The sequence below is a fragment of the Nestor notabilis genome, unplaced genomic scaffold (assembly GCF_000696875.1).
Source record: "Nestor notabilis isolate BGI_N333 unplaced genomic scaffold, ASM69687v1 scaffold6081, whole genome shotgun sequence".
Classification (NCBI taxonomy): Eukaryota; Metazoa; Chordata; class Aves; order Psittaciformes; family Psittacidae; genus Nestor; species Nestor notabilis.
This window is the reverse complement of record NW_009915031.1, coordinates 186,662-204,526: the sequence shown is the minus strand read 5'-3', so window position 1 is coordinate 204,526 and position 17,865 is coordinate 186,662. Positions and strand designations below refer to the sequence as shown.

At 40.9% G+C, this 17,865-nt stretch overlaps 1 protein-coding gene across 1 annotated transcript in view; it reads left to right on the top strand.

The window, feature by feature from the left end:
- The window catches only part of MEGF11 (multiple EGF-like-domains 11), a 203,527-nt gene that overhangs the window by 19,768 nt on the left and 165,894 nt on the right, over positions 1-17,865 (top strand). The window contains exon 5 of the mRNA XM_010023922.1: positions 7,324-7,416. Coding sequence (XP_010022224.1) covers positions 7,324-7,416 — 93 coding nt within the window. The remainder of the gene's footprint in view (positions 1-7,323; positions 7,417-17,865) is intronic.

The following is a 17,865-nucleotide window of genomic DNA, read 5'->3' as shown; positions in this document are numbered from 1 at the left end:
CCTTAACCATGGCAAGTGGTTTGGGAGTGTGACTTTACCTTATAGTGATCAGGATTTCACCTGAAGGTGGAATTTCTCTCTTCACCCCACAGATCAAGCCAGGGTACTTGTATCTCATGATCCCTATGGAACACCGGGGATGAGCAAGAGACACCCTGTGTGGTCTGTCATCTCTCACCTCATGTCTGAGGTCTTCCCTTTCTGTGTGACACTAGTCATGAATCTGTTGGAATCAGGCATGAAACAGGTATTTTGCCTTCATTGCAAAATTCACCTAGTTCTGAAACTTACCTCCCTCGTGCCTTTGCAAGCATTCCTCTTGCCAGAGCTGTGTTGTGAATTTATCTAGAGACTCACAGATCAGTGTTGCATTTACACAACCTCGTAACCTGTCCACTTTGCAGGGCAGATGCACTTCAGTGCTCAGAGTCCTGCCTTCCCAACATTCCTTTTTTGTCCTTTTGAAGTACTGCAGAGCTCTTCAGTTACGTTCAGCTTCCTGACCCCAGTTCTGCTCTTCTGACATTTGCTGCTACTAGGAGGCTGCTTTTCAGCTCTCATTCAGACATTATCAAATGGTAACTACTATCTCCCCTTCCCTCTCTCTACAAAAGCAGATGAAGCCAATGGGGCATAAAAATGATACAAAGAGTCTGCTAAATGTGCGACTCCATCAACCTCTCTTTTCACAGGGCTCTAACCTTCTCCTCTATTACAGTCACTGGCACTATTTCATGGTCACTCATGCGATGCCATTCCCATCTCAGGGAAGTGCTGCTCCAGCTCAGCTGTTCCTCAGAACCAACCAGACTGCAATTCCAAAAAGTGCTCCACCAGTCTTGCTTTTCTGAGGGCACACAGAAAATGTGGCACCTACCTCGACCTTGCCCTGGCACAGTCTGTTTCCCAAGCTGCTCCTTAGAGTAAGACCTACAGCAGACAATAGACCACAACACAGACTAAACTAGATTCTCATCAGTGCCAGTTCCTCGAGTAAGCAGGAAGCTGAGCATCCCTCCTGTGAGAGACCTGAGAGTCTGAAACACTGAGGTCTGGCTGGAATTGTTCTAAAACCTGTAATCTAGCCCATGTCATCTGCCTGGGGCACTTAGCCATGAAAAGAGCATGGGAGACCCTGTGTTCACCTTCACATTACTCATCAGAGCCCCACATCGCCATTTATCTTGTACTAGAAATCTGAGCTGAAACTATCTTAGATTTGATGCTTATTAACAAATCTTCACCTCCTGGCAGATTCACTTAGGGATTTACTGATGTTTTGTCAATGATGACACTGATGTATGTCAGATTCTGCTCCTGGGAAAAGGCAAATCCTCAAAATGTGTCTCCTCAATTCTTTTACCTCAGACATTCACAAGCCATCTCTGGCACAGCCTACTCCCAAGCTTTGGCAGGGCATCAAGACTGAGGATAACACAACCTAGCTGCTACCTTCCACAGATCAATATCTCACTGAGGCAATGGTCAGAGACTCCCCATGTCCCAGACAACACAAAGACCATTGATTCTGTTCTGATTGTGTAGATGCATAGCCTCTAATTCCAAATCTGCAGGAAAAGGAGTTGATGTTGCAACCCATTGCTATTATATGAACTACATCAGTCTTATCTTTCCTTTGCTCACATTGATCTCCTTGGGTTTGTATTTTTTGCTATTAGTTTCATCAGATACCAAGAGGGAGATGAAAAACAAGGTTTGCCATACCCTGAAACAATAAATTCCTCAAATCCTCAGCAGACTTTGAGATCTCTTTATATCTTTATGAATTAAAGTTGCTGCACCCTGCATTAAAGTGCTATCCAGGGTCTATAAATTAATGAATGTATCTTGAGTGATGACCATAGAAACAGACATTAAGCAATGCAAAGAACTATTATCCAGCTTCATTGGAACAATTATCCAGGAAACCATCTAATCAGCATGATTCCTGACGGAAAGGCAGTGATTTACAGAGGGAATCTTCCGTTCCACAAGTAAGCAATAATCTAAGAATGAGGAAAACCCACCTTGATGCATTAGCTGTAGTCATCTTTCTTCCACTATCAACCCTCCCTTCTCTGAGCACATCCTAAGAAAATCTAGCCAAAAGCTGACTCCAGACTTGTCTAAGGAAGCCAATATTGTAGACTCAACACAACCTGGATTTAGGGCAGTAGATTAAGATGGAAACTCCAGAGTGGCCCTGGGTGGAATAGATTCCTAATGGATAAGGGACAAGCATCTTCTTCATCTTTTTTCATCTTCTTTGACCTCTCTGCATTATCTGAAACCACTGGCCATGAGATAACTAGTGGTTCACCTGAAAAAATCATTTTTTCCCCTAAAAGTGGCACAAGGGACTGGAGGAATGTGCTAAAATGACCCAAGTTGTTCCAGGGACAGATATTAAATAGTGAAGGAAAACATCATTTTGTCCATTAAGCTTCTGCTCTATGTAGTCCAACACTGTCAAGCTGTCCTGGTTTCAGTTACACCACGACACAAGCATAGGGCAAACTGTTAGATTACCTGTAATCAGAATACTAGCAATGTAACAGTAAAATACATAGGACTACCTTTGGTTTACAGCAAACAAATGGTATTGGTCAGAGTCTGGGTGAGATCAGAGGATAGTGAAGAAATACAGGCACAAACTACTTAAGATAGGGCAGGAGAAGAAAAGTATTTGGAAGAACTTGCAGTCCTGGGGCAATGTCCTTGTGCTACATGTGCAGTCACAACAGACCCGTTCATTTTGCATAGAATGCTCTCACATAGTTGCATCTGTATCTTCTTCTAGCAATGTTTTCCTTTATTATAATGTATCTACATTTATTTATGCTTTCTGTCACCTCCTGACTGCAATCAGGGCAGAATCCCTGGGCAGAAAGCCCACAGAGCCCAGGGAACTCCAGCTTGTACAGAACACTCCAGCAAGTCTCTTCAGCAGCTCACACTGCTATGAATGAGTGCAGTTCATGAAGCCAGAATCCTGCTTTCTACACTGGCTTCCTTTAGGCTTTGTAGTTACAGTTCTCTTTGTTTCAAAGATATTTTCCTTGTCTGACACCACAAAGTCCCACCAGCTGAAGTGGGAAATAGATGGAACGTGCTGGATCAGTGGCTGTGATCTCCTCTAGGTTCACCACTGCAAATGCCACCACATTTCATCACAAGCACAACACATGCGGGTCATTCCATACTCATTCCCACAGAATGAAACTCTTCTCCAAATGCATTTTTACCTTTACAAAAGAGTCTGAGAAGGTAATTGTGGCAGGTGTTAGTTACGTTGTGCAATGGATTAAAAGAAGTTAATGGATTGATAACATGGTGATGAGCAGGGTTAAACCCTGCAAAGTTCTAGTTTGGGTCCATACAGAGGAATGCAGCATGAAGGAAGACAGATAATCCAGCCGTGGTGCCCCTCAGTTGAAGTAATTCTGCAATAAAAGTATTCTCCAGAAGAGTCTGCTCCACTTAGCAGTGTACTCCTCAACAGCAATATCCTGGCTGTTTCATCCCTTTGTAGATAAGAGGAACAGACAGCCCATTTAATGCACCTAGATTCAACTTCAGGACAACAATTAAAAAATAAGTGCTAGTGTTAGAGAAATCTATGCAGTCATTTCAGGTGTGAAAAGAGTGTAATCTTTAGGTCTATTTCCCTGAGGATTGACCTTATATGTTAAAAAAAGCACTGTTTGTAATTATAAAAGAATTGATAAGCATCAAATGAATCGTTGCAGTACCGTTTTGTTGACTGTATCCCATGCTAAGGAGCAGTTGCTGTGTAACCTTGAGTATGGCCAAATAACTCATGCTGAACGCATCCCTATGAAGATGGCATTTGGCAGGGCTTTGATGTAGGTCATTTTATTACCAGCCTGCATCAAACCATGAACTGATCTTCAACTCACGCCAAGAATGCTAATAATAAACTGATCAATGAGGTGCTGGATTGTTCAAGAGAATTGGTCAAGGGAAAATGCAGACAGAAAAAGTCTGGAATTCCAAAGGTTGAATTGCTTGGCTGGGAGGAATTATATTCCTTGCATTAGTGCAAGTTTTCTTTACTCCAGGGGCCTTTAGCCAAGTGTTGAACAGGACAGTGTCAGAAAGCATACACTTATCTTTATTTTTCTTGACCTTTATGTGCAAGTAATTTTTATAGTTCCATTAACTAGTAAGATCATTTGCAAACCACTGTACAAAGTATATTATGAAGAATGCCTTAGGGACCATTGTGTCCTGTTATGTTGAATGTTAATAGAATGAAAAATTAATTTAAACTCTAAAGATTAGAGCAAGGCAAGACTTCCCTTTAATAGGGCAGATTCACAATTTTATTTGCTATGGTAAAACTTTAGAGTTCTACCCTAATATGACCTTTATATGGACCTTTACAGGCCTGACTGGAATCAGAGAGTGCAGGAGTCTCATTATTTGCCTCTTTGGATAAAATGTCTTATATCAGAGCATCCTCTTTTAAAAAAGGGGTATTTCTGTGCAGCCCCACATGGGATTAGTCCAGTGTAATTTCACAGCTTTAAATGGCTATTTGCTAGTGAGCTCATAGCTGCTTTGTTTTATTTTAACTTGCTTTTAGCAAGTGGCTTTAAACTGAAGTGAGTAGATTGAGATGAGCTCTGAGGCAGAAGCTCTTCCCTGTGAGGGTGCTGAGGCGCTGGCACATGGTGCCCAGAGAAGCTGTGGCTGCCGCATCCCTGGCAGTGTTCAAGGCCAGGTTGGACACAGGGGCTCGGAGCAACCTGCTCTAGTGGAAGGTGTCCCTGCCCATGGCAGGGGTTGGAACTGGATGAGCTTTGAGGTCCCTTCCAACCTAACTCAGTCTGGGATTCTGTGATTCCTTTAGAATGAGGATTACTATCTTGGGCCTTGCTTGTAAGTCTTATGTAGCACAGGTCTCAAGGGACTGGAGCACTACTACAGAAGTCAGCACTTCAGTGCAGAGCCAGGTGATTAAGTGAACTAAATTGGTTTAATTAGTTATTAATATTTCATATTTATGTTAACATAGTTAAGGTGTAATATGTTTGTATGGCTAAAGCAACTAAATCTAGAGCAGTAATGAGCAGGAGTTCTGTTACTTGGAAGAGTGCAGAAACAGTCACCATCAACCTTGTTGCTCACGAACTATGCCTTGAGCTGAGAACCTGGCCTGGTTAAAAGGATAACAAGTTTCACATTTTACATATAGGAAGACTTACTGTTGTGAATGTCCACACAGACAGCAGAAAAACCTGTGGTAAAACTAGTCCCTAAGTAACATCAATGAGAATTATATTCTTAGATCAGCTACAGAAGGCACAGTTTTCAAAGTATCCCTACCCCAGCATATCTTTTAGGACACTGTAGTTTTAGTAACAACCTAAATGTTTGTAGCTGTTCTATATGTGAGTTTCTTGTTCTGGATAACCAGCCATTTTAAAATGATTGCATGAAGATAGGTATTTCTTTACTGGAAAATCCTGTTTACTGAATATCCTGTCTTGAATTCCATCCTACAGCTGTAGATGAGGATGCCTCGTATCTTCAGAAACTCTAACTCAAGTAAAATAAATGCTCAAAAGATGAGAACAATTAGTGACTAGAGAATTAGCTATCAATATTTCATGCCCACTGCAATACTGTCTAAACACAAGATATGAAATAAGAATAAATCACCTTTTTGACATGCAGCAAACCTAGCGAGGAAATGACTACTCTAGAAAGATCTTGCAGTCCTTCTAATGAGACAACATTCTAATTACTGGTCTTACATGATTTGATGGATAATGAGAAGGAAGATTTGTCCCATAGGATTATTGAAAGTTCACTTGCGATTTGAAGTTGGATTTAAATACATCATGAATAGGTTAGTGGTTGGTGTGATGACCCAAACCCAGAATAGACAGCAAAATGTTTCCGTCAGCTTTGATGCCAGCATAAGCATGGATTCAAGATGTGATCTGATCTGGTAGTCCAGACAGAATGTCAAAGACATCAGGTATTGTTCAAATGTACAAGACATGGTGGAATATGAGGGACTTGGGTCTGAGAGGGTGTTTCACATGCAGGCACTGTGCAACTTTCAGAAGGTCTGAAGTGGGTCGTTCAGCTGGATTTTCAGTATAGCAACACAAAGCTACTTCCCAAATCAGCTTTACTGGCCTCGTTTCAGACAGGAATGAGTTAATTTTTGTCTTGGAGTAAGTATTTTGTAGTCCAGCTTCAACCAGTTCCTGGTTAAGCAAGCACAATGCCCACCTCTCCCATCTAATATGAAACCACAGGATATAAAAATATAGGTTATATATGAAATAAATCATATGTATGATGATATCTATATTTGTGTGTATATATTTTAATATAGTGATCTCATTGCCACTACATCATATTCATTAATAACTCATACATGTTAGCCTAGGTGGAAATTATATGTTTCAATTTAACCATCCAATTTGAATGACTGACATGCTGAGTTTTTGGCAATGTCCTAAGTGGTAAAATGGAAGCAAGGCAGTAAGAGGTAAAGTTCAGCCTTTAAAGCAGTTATTGTCCAGGTTTTTTTGTATGTGATGGGCATACCAGCATACACTGGAAACGAAGTCAGACATTGAAACAGCATGGGAGAAGAAAAGTGTTAAAACTATGAGCTGTTCCTGCTCAGGGAGAGAAAAAGGAGATTCTCCTGTGTATATCTCTAGGCAACTGGCAAGGGAGACAGTAAAACCAACCAGTTTTTCATAGCCTGAACCTTGAGGATATTGAACATTCAATAATCCAAAGTGGACAAATAAGATACAGAACACTGTAGTTATGGAAAACTGGTGGCCTTGAAAAGACAAGGCTGCACTTACAGCTACTGCATCTTGTGCTGAAATTATTTCTTTTCCTTGAGCTATTTTCTTACAAATCTATTTTGGATCTTAATATACTTTCAAATCTGAGCTCCATTTTATCTTATGAACAGTAGCAACTTGAGTGCAATACAAGAAGCTGATATTCTGTAATGTAATAATAGTAAGTGTCAGTTTGGTAAAAATTTTATTATGAAGCAAAACTGCTAACCAAAGTAATTTCTGGTGTTACAGGTTTTCATTACAAAGAGCTGAAGTGACAAATGAGTTATTGCTGTCAAGAGACCTACATTATATTTTGGTCACTTTGTATTAATTAAATCTTGCAAGTAATTCTTTTTTGTGTGTTTGCTTTGTTTAATATTTTGAACAAAAGATTGCTCTCTAAGGCATAGTTAAATGTATGGTTTACCAGCCACTTACTATGTTTACAATGCTGTGTATTGTTTCTTCCAAACAGCTCTCTGCACAGAGGAGTGTGTGCATGGAAGATGTGTCTCTCCTGACACTTGTCACTGTGAACCAGGATGGGGAGGTACTGATTGCTCTAGTGGTGAGTAAAGATTTACGATCATGTGATGAAGATATATGCTGCTATGAAAGAAAAAGACCTTAAATAATTCAGAGGCCTTAGAACTTGGATGCTTTAAGTGAAAAAATGAAGGTTGTCTGTTGATGCTTTTGAAGTTTTCAGCCCTCTTATTAGGATACCAATACAGATAATATAGCTCTATTATGATTTTTTTTCTCTCTTAAACCTTTAATACAACACATTCTTCATTAAATACTGTGTGCAGTACTTAGAGTCATTTGGAAAGCAGAGTCCCTAGACAGATTCCTTGTCCTATTGAAGCCAGTGGGAGTTTTGCCATTGACTTTTGATGTAGCTCAGATTCTCCTTTCTGACTTGAAACCTACACCTTAAATTATCCATACTGCAGAAGTTAGGGATATGGTAGAGGTGAGAGTTTGGCACCTTTGGCTGGAAAATTAATTCACACTTGAGGCTTTCAGTTCTTTCAGCTGGAGAAGCTGTGTATGTCAAACTCTTAATTGGTAATGATAAATTTAAGTCTCTGTGGTTAGTTCCTGCTGGAATGAAGCAGGCAGTGTTCTTCCCAGTGCAAACATCAGAGATGTTAAGCAACACAAGCCCAATACCTTATTGACATAACAGAAATAAACTTGTTAAATGAAGTCTATTTGTGTGTCAGGGAAGTAAATAAAACTGCATCAAGAAAGATGCTGTGAGTCATTTACTGAATGAACATTTCATTTTGCTTTTACTTCCTCCCTTTCTCCAAAATTGATTGGGATCTTAAGGAAGAGGCATCATTACCAGGCAAAGAGATAACAAAAGGGATCTATAAAGGGAGCATTAGAAGAGGATAGGAGTTAAACGTGACAGGAGATGAACACCTTCAGAAGCTGAAGTCACTGGGGCAGACTCTCTGGTCAAGCCATTGGTGGCTTGTCTGCAGCTTTGCTGAGGTCTCCTCAGTTAGAGCAGAAAAGGCAATAGGGAGAAAGCAGGGAGGAAGGGCAGAAGGAAAGGCCAGCCTTTGGGGTTTGAAGCAACCTGTTGGGATTACCTGGCATAACATACTGACTATAACAATATTTTTAAAAAGAAAACTTGTAAAATATTGTGTAGGATCTCAGGAACTCATTTGGTTATTTTTGGGACTGGATATATTTAACCTAAGAGCCAGTGAGCATTTGTACAGTGCACTTAGAGATGTTAAAAATTCTGATAACAAAAGGCTGTGACAACATGGACATACACATATAGATGCATACATTTACATACACACATAGAGTAACAAGCACTCCATTCTTTGTAAATATGAAGAGGAAAGGATAAGATTCAAAGCACAGAATGCTCTTGTAGACTGAAACTATCCAGTGACTCTTATTAAATTGCAGTAACTTGCAAGTGAAGATAAAAAGAAGGTTTTTCCTATATTGAATATTTAGCTTTTTAAAGTAATTAGGAATATTAAAGCACTGACAATGATTGAGATAGAAACATTATTCATAACTTTTATTTCCGCACTGGGCAGCAATCCAGTATATTTCATTTATGAGGTTTCAGCGGTGGCAAGAGAAGCGTTAGCCAATTCCTAAATTAAATATGCCCTGTTAACTTTTATAAATGATAGCCCAGGATTAGCTTCAAAATTTAAGCTTTCATTTTTATTAACATAATTAGTGTGTTTGCTGGACTGTAGCTCCCGTTGTCTGTCTTTCCATTTGTTATATGCTGGGCAACATGCATGCTTGTCCTAAGGTCTGATCCCACAAGCACTGACTGATGGAATCAGACCTCACAGAATTAGCTTCTGCTGCAGCTGAGAGCTGCTCACCTATATGCTTGGTGCTAGAAATTTGGATGACTGGCCTCCTTATTGTTAAGAGACTTAGTTTAAATTAAAAGGTATAGAACAGATATCAGCTGAATGCAGTATGTTGTTACTCTGAGTATTTCTGGGAGAGAAGCTGAAAGCCTTTGCCTAACTGAGGTTAACCAGGTTTTTCAGACATATTGATGATCCACATATTGAGTTGTGTCTTGCTGTTACCCAGTAATAACGTGGAAAACATTTTTCACTTCTCCTGGAATAATGTATTGCCTGTACCTACTTTCTTCCTACTACTTCATTAATACTGGGTGCCTGCAGTGAAAGCAACATGTTTGCAGTGACAGAAGTTATTTGCTGGATGTTTCTGAGAGGTGCTGTAGGGCCATGGTGTGGGTAAACTGAAGCTGTTGCTGCCCAAATGCCACCCTGCTCCTGATGAGGCCACAGAACTCTCTGAGATGCTCTTCAGTATCAGTGATTTTATTAAGTCTCAGGCATATTGCTTTTAATGTTGGCTGTTTGAAACTATTGTACCGGGAAAGGGATTGCTTGCCCAAACATTCTCTTTACGTTTAGAAAATCTCCCAGGAGCTGTATATTGTTTCCTGAATGTTCTCTCCTGAAAACAATGTTGAGAAGTGGAGCTGACACTGGGGGTGGTCTGCTGTCTTTCGGAAAAGATCTAGGGACACTCACTCTTTCTGAGGTAGTATTTCAACACCCTGCGGGTGAGACCACTAGAACTTTCCAAAAGTTATATAGATAACTTCATTTGGTTTGGTGGGTGAAATTCAACCACAAGCAGAGCTCCAGCACGAGGTCCACGTGTCACTTCCAAAACAGAAGTTAGATCCACGTTTGTCTTTTTGGTGTGTAACTTGCCAGGAGAGGGTCTGAATTCTGCTCCTGAGCACAGATTTCCGATGGGAGGCAAGGTCCTGGTGTCAAACACAGTTTCCCAGTGCTACCATTCTCCCTCAGCTAGAATATACTCAGTTAAATGTTGTGAATAGTTACAGCTACAGCCTGTAAATCATCCGAAGACTTTAATCATCATTCTCAGACTTGTTTCATGCTTTCTTAAAACAGCCCGTAAGACAACATGACTTGCTATTTGGAGCAGCTTTCCAGTGAGTGATCATGGTACATGTTAGAGTTCATCTGTTGTCAAGGTTAAAATAACTTCAGATGAATTGCTAAACAATTATAAAAAAGCCCTGTGCCATATTCAGCTCTGCATGCCTCTGTACCTGTGTTTTACTGCATGCTGTGGTACATCTGTTGATGCCCACAGGCCTAGCCTTGATTTCATGCTATAAAGCTGCAATATATTAAGGCTTGATTACCATAACAATAAAAACGGAAGTAATGAGGTATTAACTAAAGAAGCTCCCAAATAAAATGTTTTCAAGGTTTTAATGATGCTAGAAATTAAAAGGAAAAGTCTTTAAAAAAACCCTTTTCCCTTCCCTTTTAACTTTTTTTCTTAACATCATGCCAATTTTGTCCATGCAATCTGCACTGTTGTGTTTTTAAATACAAAGGGAAATTGCAAATGCTCTGTGTGAACTTACCTGCTCACCTGTCCAATTATTTCAAACCAATTAACTTCAAACAGTATGATGTACTGGCTTGAAGTTCTGGTAGGAATATAATTGACTGTTGGTGGTCACCTGGCCTCTTCTGGGTCTTGATAACAGCCATCTGTATCTGCAAGCCGTTAGGCCCCGGTCCAGCAAAGCACTTAAGCATATCCTTAACTTGACACACAAGTAGGGCTTTTCATCTGCTTTAAATTAAGCAGGTGTTTAAGGAGGTTGCTGAGTCAGTTTAGAAGAAACAGCTAAAAATCCCTCAGTGAAATCTAAAAAGTCTCTCATTCATCAGGTCCCTAAGGGGTAAGGTGATTTTCTTTCAAAATGCTAAAACTCATCAGGCAGTATTATTGAAGATTATTTTGACTCTCACGAACATTTGTCATTGCAGAGAGGATCACAGAAATCTTTCTGGTTAGTAGGGGATTCACAAAACAGTGGACAACAGGTAGGAAAAACAAAGTTCAGAGCAAGAGCCCTGAATTTAAAAGCAGGAATCTTCCAAAACTGTGTGTGCCAGTTTGGGGAACTTCAGAGTAAACAAACACAGAGTTTGTGATGGAAAAATAAAGTGGTTTTCAAAATGTTTGCTTTGCTCTTGGGTTGGGGAGAAAAGAGAGTCCTTGTCCAAAGTGTATTTAAAGAGGTGTTGACATAACAATGCCAAACCATCTTCCCTCATGCTATGTCCCCTGATTACAACACTGCAGCCAGGCATAGGCTGGGCAGTAATGTACATATACAGATAACACAATCTTCTTTGGAAAGGATGTTTTGTACAAACTGTCATTAAGAGCAAGAACCTATTTCATCTTTATATCTTTGTCAAGAATAGCCAAGGTCATAACAACAGGCAAGTATAACATCACAGCAAGATCCCATTTAAGGGTATAGCCCTGGAGCAGCTGGAGTGCTTCAGTTCTGAGACTTGTGATGAATGAGGACTCCAGATACTTTGCTAAATCTGAAGGGGGGTTGCTCAGCAAGCTGCGGAACACAACGGCAGAAAACTCAGGAGAAAACCAGAGTATTTTGAAGTGAGTCTGCGGTGTTTTGTGGGCTTGAATTTGGCTTTCATGTTCTTAAAAAAGGAATGAAGGTCAAAGGAGAGATTCCTGGTTTGTGGATATAGGCTCAAACAAAATTCAGCCTAATGTCACGGACTGATCTGCTGGAATCATTAATTATTTGTCCTCAGGTTTTTAGGCTAGGACTGACTGGGAAACCACCAAGGCATCAAAAAGATGCAAAGGTGGAAGACCGCAGCTGTTCTAAATTGTTAGTGGGCAGTGACTTGGATTCAGGACCTGTCCCTGCAAGACATCTGTCCCTATGCTGTGGGTTTGTATGACAGTGGCTGCCAAATGGGGAGACAGAACTGGGTACAGTGCTTCTGTTTCCACCAAAGCCAATGTATTTCATTTGTCATTCCAGTTGTTGAGTTCAGATGCAGTTTCTAAAAGATCTGTTTAAAGTCTTGAAACTTCCACTGGGATCCAGACTTAATTACTGCTTTTGCTGAAACAGAATTTCATACCTGTAGCAAATGGACTTTAAAGTTTTAATACACTTTTCATTTAAGCTAAGCTCAAATTGCAGCTTAATTTTGATGTAATTTGCAGACTCAGTGACAACTACATTGTGCAAAGACATGCTAATGTATAAACCCAAGCTCCAATGAGGCTCACACAAAGACCATTCCGTAGCAGTTACGGAGCGGAATCCCTTTCTGTCTCTCTCAGTTCTAACCATTTGCTCTTCCTTAAACTTCAAAAGCACCCAGTTCCCTTCAATCACTGTGGAGCTGGTGTAATCAGGTAAACAGCTTGTGTTTAATTTTTGCCTCTGCTGGATGTTGAGCCCACGCTCCTGGGCTGGTGTGCCCAGGTTCCATGTGTTCAGCAGTCTCTGTCGCAGCCCGTCTTCATGGGCCCAGCCTACGCAGGACAGCCTGTAACCAGGGAATAGAAATGTAAACACAAGCTGCTGTTCAGTGCAGTTACTAGCACAGCAGCATGTCCTCTATGTATTTTTACACAGATAATTTGGCTGCATTAAGATGGGCTAATCCATAATTTTTCATTTGGTGAGAATATTTTGTCTCTTGCTGAAGCTGTTAGTATCTACTCCATTTTCTGTGGCAGTTTCTCCATGCTCTGAGAGAGATATGATACTATCCTTTAAGATTCTGTGAGTTAATTGCTTTGGAAGTGCTGAAAGCTTATGGAGAGAGATGAGAGTCGTATTAGCCTTGGCTTTTCCCACAGTAACTGGGGCTGAGCAAAGGGCAACAGCTGATTCTGGAAGAGGAGAAGTAGATCCAAGATTTACTTTGAGAAAAAATTGCTTTCTATACTTGTGCGTGATTCATTGATGATCAATAGATCAGTTGCCAGATGTCCTAAGTCGTGTACTAAAGTAAGTGAAAAATAGAAATTCAGCACCCTTTGTCCCTTTACTTGTCACCTTCATCTTCCCTGTTGGAGTGTGGGAAAGGACTTAAATCAGCTAGTTGTGTCTAAAGTGAGGTAGTGACAGATCATTTCCCCCCAGCAGTCTCAGCCCTCCTTTGAGATGCCTCTTTTGAATGGCTTTGAAGATTCCGTTGAGCTGACTTGACTGGCTGCTCCAGTCTCTCGAGTTCTGTCTTACAGTGTGTGCCATTGCTTGTAAGGCTTAATCTTGTACTTCATGTGTGTGAATAGACCTTTGAGAGCCAATAATGACCGACCTAAGTTAGATAAATGCTGAAGTCATTATTGAAATTGGAACTTAAGAGATCGCGGGGAGGGGCGGGGGAATCACACTGATGGAGATCTCCTGTAGGGACCAAGAGTTACTGAGACTCATCCAGGCTGAGTAATGGCAGGTCTTTCTTTCAATGAATTAACCCCACTGTTAACTCATCAAGAAAGAGAAGCTCCAGCCTAGTGCCAGGTCTCCTGCAGAGCAGAGTACAATACACAGGTCAGGGGTCTGAACATACTCCTTAGTTCTAGACAGAGATGATGTTTTGACCTACCACACAGTTGAGTGCCAGAGGACAGAGATGTGATAAGAACATAGTTCGGGTTTGTAATGTAAAAGGCATTTAGCTGTCTAATAAAGATTAAAAAAAGAAAAAAATGTAATGTTATCAGAGTAAGTCTGCACAATTGTATGTAATTATTACAGTATGACCACAATCGTCTCCTCTGTTAAAGCATCCAGTTCTTTCCATGTTTGGCTGCTTTGGTTTAAGAGATAAGCCCATAATGAGTTATGTACTGGAGTGAATATTTGCACAGAATTCAGGTGATCTGTTAAAACCATGCTTCCCATTTGTACTCAGAGCAGTTGCTGATGAGGCTGCTGCGTGCTAAGTGTTTGTCTTCTATATTGGCCTGAGGCAGCAACATCATTTTGGAGCCTTTCTCCAAAGGAGAAAGGGAGTGTGTAAAGAAATTTAGATTTCAGACAAGAGAGGTGGGTGTGAACCTTTGGGAGCAAGCAGGGATATACATGGAAGCTATCTACCAAAGCAAGACAATTGTGCTGATGTGGTGTTTGTAACTGTGCAGGGTCCTGAAGCAGAGCCCCAGTGTACTCTGAGCATCCCTGCCACATCTGGAAGTGAACTTTATCATGCAGCTATTTTCTTATCTGGGGAAGGGCTTGATGGTTGACTAAAACTTTACACTTTAAAGATAATTTCCAGTAAATGAAACCATGGTTACTAGTACTGAATGGGCTATATGCATTCCTGTACAGGTTTTGTGTGGTTCTGCACGGGGGAATTTGGCTCCCATACATCTTTCCTTGGCTGCTAAACTGGTGAGAGCAGAGGAGACTTCATAGAATGGCAGTGTATGTGTGACAAGCTGTTATTTTTATTAATCTGACTGAGGTTTCTCTCACTTTAGACAGGGTAATAGCTGTAAAAGAAAGAACCTACTAAAATACCCTTTTTAATGTACTGAAGTGCTAATGCTGAATTTCATTGCTGGAGGATCTTACAATAATGTGGCTTTAAATGTGCATTACACAAATGAACAGACTTTAGATCAATTTAAAAGTACCATTGGTATAATTTTATGGCCTGGTCACTAAAGAGCTGTCACTTTGGAGAAAAGAGCAGAATTTCCTCTCCCAAAGTACAGGCAAAAATCTCAGCTGTGGACAACCCACTCAAAAGTATTCCTGGGGTTTTTGCTTACTAACAAGCAGAAAAATAGTATAGTGGTCCTTGGGAAAGCTTCTAAATCACTTGTCTCTGTGTTAGGTGTGGTGAGGTATTTGAGGAATGCTTGGAGAGGGCAGAGCTCAGGTGACTGTCCAGCACTAAGGTATCAGGAAATCCCCTGGGAGCTCTGGCAGCAACCTGAACCTGGAGGACACTCAGACCTGCTCTGAGTTCTTCTGGGTTAGGAATAACTGTCTCCAAAGATGTGTGCTGCAGCTGAGAAAGACCCACTCCATGCTCTCAGATTTTTCAGAAGATGCTGTTGTTCCTCATTGCAAGACTGTTTTATGGGCAGCCTTTAAGGGCTGAAGTCAAAAAGCGAAACAAAAGGTTTCATTCAGAAATAAGACTTGAAATTTACCTCAAGCCTCCAGTAGGTAAAATGTGCTAGAAAATAGCAGTCATTCATCACCCCATGTTAGATACAAACTTTCTTGTGTAGTGATACCTGAGAGCTGAGGCAGAGTCAGTAAATTAATTCAAAGAGCATCAGTGAGTATGGCCAAGAATGGGAGGAAAGGTTGCAGGGAGGAAGCACATAGATCCACAGCTTTCCCTGTTAGTGATTGTCTCTTTGTTTAGCTGCAAACTCCAGCATCTACATGCAAAGATACTAAAACACTTGATTTCAAAAGATGCAGCTGGGTGTGTTTTAACTACACTTTGGCTGCTGTACTGAACAGCTTTCCAACACTGAGGTCCGTATTATTTGTGTCCCCTCCCTTCCTATGCCTGCTCCCTGACCTGGGGGTTATCATAGGCAGTGTTTTTGCTAAAGGCAAGGGTTACATGCTAAAATTTCTTCTCAGATCTCACCCTGATTTTGCGTGATCTTAAATAAGCCTCCACAAGGTGGGTAGTCCTTATTTCTTTTTGATTCCTGTGGGAGTTAAGTATATTTCTCATGTGGATTTACTGGGCCCATCCCAGAGCTGGAAAAGGGGGGCAGGCTGCAAGCGGTGTTGGTGAGAACTCAGACACCAATTAACATCTTTGCTAAAGATGAGTGTAGCTGTAATGTGCTGCTGGCCTTGGGGTCTTGGGTGGGTTGCATTTAAAACACAGCCTGGAGGCAGCTTTACTAACTTTAGAGATGTGATCAGATCTGCAGGAGTGATGCCACATGACAGTTTAAAATGAGGCAATGATAATGCAAATCTACTCCATTGCTTAATGGAATTATTCTGTTATTTATTCTTTTAGAAGTTATTTCCATGTCAATAAAACATTTGTGTATGAGTAAGAGACCTCTTCTAGAGCAAAACCTAGAGATAAATGTGCCAATATGCAGGTGAAACTTAGGTAAACAATTTCTTAGGAGTTTCTTTTTACGACAGCCTTATAATCACTTGCATTTCTAATAGATTCTCAGAGCCAAGACGAGGCCATGGTGACCTTAAATCACTATGTGTAAAATGGGAAAGTTTCAGGGAGTTTTCTTCTTTGTTTTACCAGTGTTTGTGTTATTGTAAGTATGATAGCATCCTTTAGAAGTGAAACATTTTCAGAACTTGCTCTGAGAAATCCGGTTCTCCTAAATTACACTCATGAAAATCCTTCCTCAACACCTCAATTGATATGCTGATATCTATTTGTAGTCCTTGTAAAACACTGAAAAAGGGTTTGCCACAGGAGCAGTTATCTTGCATGCCCAGTGAAATGAATGTTTGTTGACAGCTTGTCTGCCTCAGTGGTGTGGAGAGAAATAATGAAATAGCAGAGGACGTAACAAGTGTGTATCTGCCTGTAAACCTGGGCTTGGGCAGGTCAGACTCTTCCCACCACTGCTCACGGGTGAGCGTTTTGCTCTCACTGCTAATCTAGCTTTGGCAGGGAGTGCAGAGGGGCCATGGTTATCTCTAAGGAGAAGCACACAGAGTGAGGCAAGGTGTCGTGACCAAAGGAAATAAATGAGCAGATGGTGTGCTAGCATCCCACCTGACCCTCCAGAGGGGCTTGTTGTAGCATAACCACCGCTTACACGCATGTAGTTTTGAAGAGGCCAAATCCAAGAGGAGCAGGGGGAAGGTGATGTGCTTGGGAGCATGGAATAGAAAGCAGTGGAAAAGAAAGATTGAGACGTGAAAAAGAAGGAATTTTGGGGGGAAAAATGAGCAAAGTGAGACTGCGGCCAGAAGCAGCTGGGATAGGAAAAGAGCTTAGTGGGCAGATAACTGGCCTTGATGCAATGAACAGCTGAATTCAGATGTTTTACAAAATGAACATTATGCTACATACGAAGCACCAAGAATTTCATGAGCAGACAGTTACTGGCTGGTTCTACCAAGTAGAAATTACAGATTTTGTCCAAATAAGAAAGTGAAGTGGAAGGAGGGGGGATAGGATGGTGGTGGGAGACACCACAGCCAGGGCATCATTGCAGATTACAGTGAATTTGAGAGGACAAAGAGAATGGCAATGGCAAAGGGAAGGAAAAACTCAGCCTGCCAGGAACTGCCTCAAATGGGAAAAGCTGAGATGCTTTTTATCATGCAAACAATTAAGTAAAGAGAGAAAGAACCTAATGCTTGCAGACGACTGGTACTAATGTAACAGAAAAGGGATTTAGAGGTGAAGTGCTCTGGTTAAAGTGGCATTTGTCTTTTTTTGGTGCCAGCAAAGAAACCTGTTTAAGTGTTTATGAAGGGATGTAAACACCTATTCTCTAGTAGTCCTCGGGACTATAGCTTCAATAAACACTGTTTAATGCTTAAACACAATGTATTGAAGTGGGATGCTAGAAGTTATAGTGCATTCAACTGCCAAAACTGCCGTTTCTTGACCTGGATTCATAGTGCAAGAAAAGAAAGCACAATTTTCAA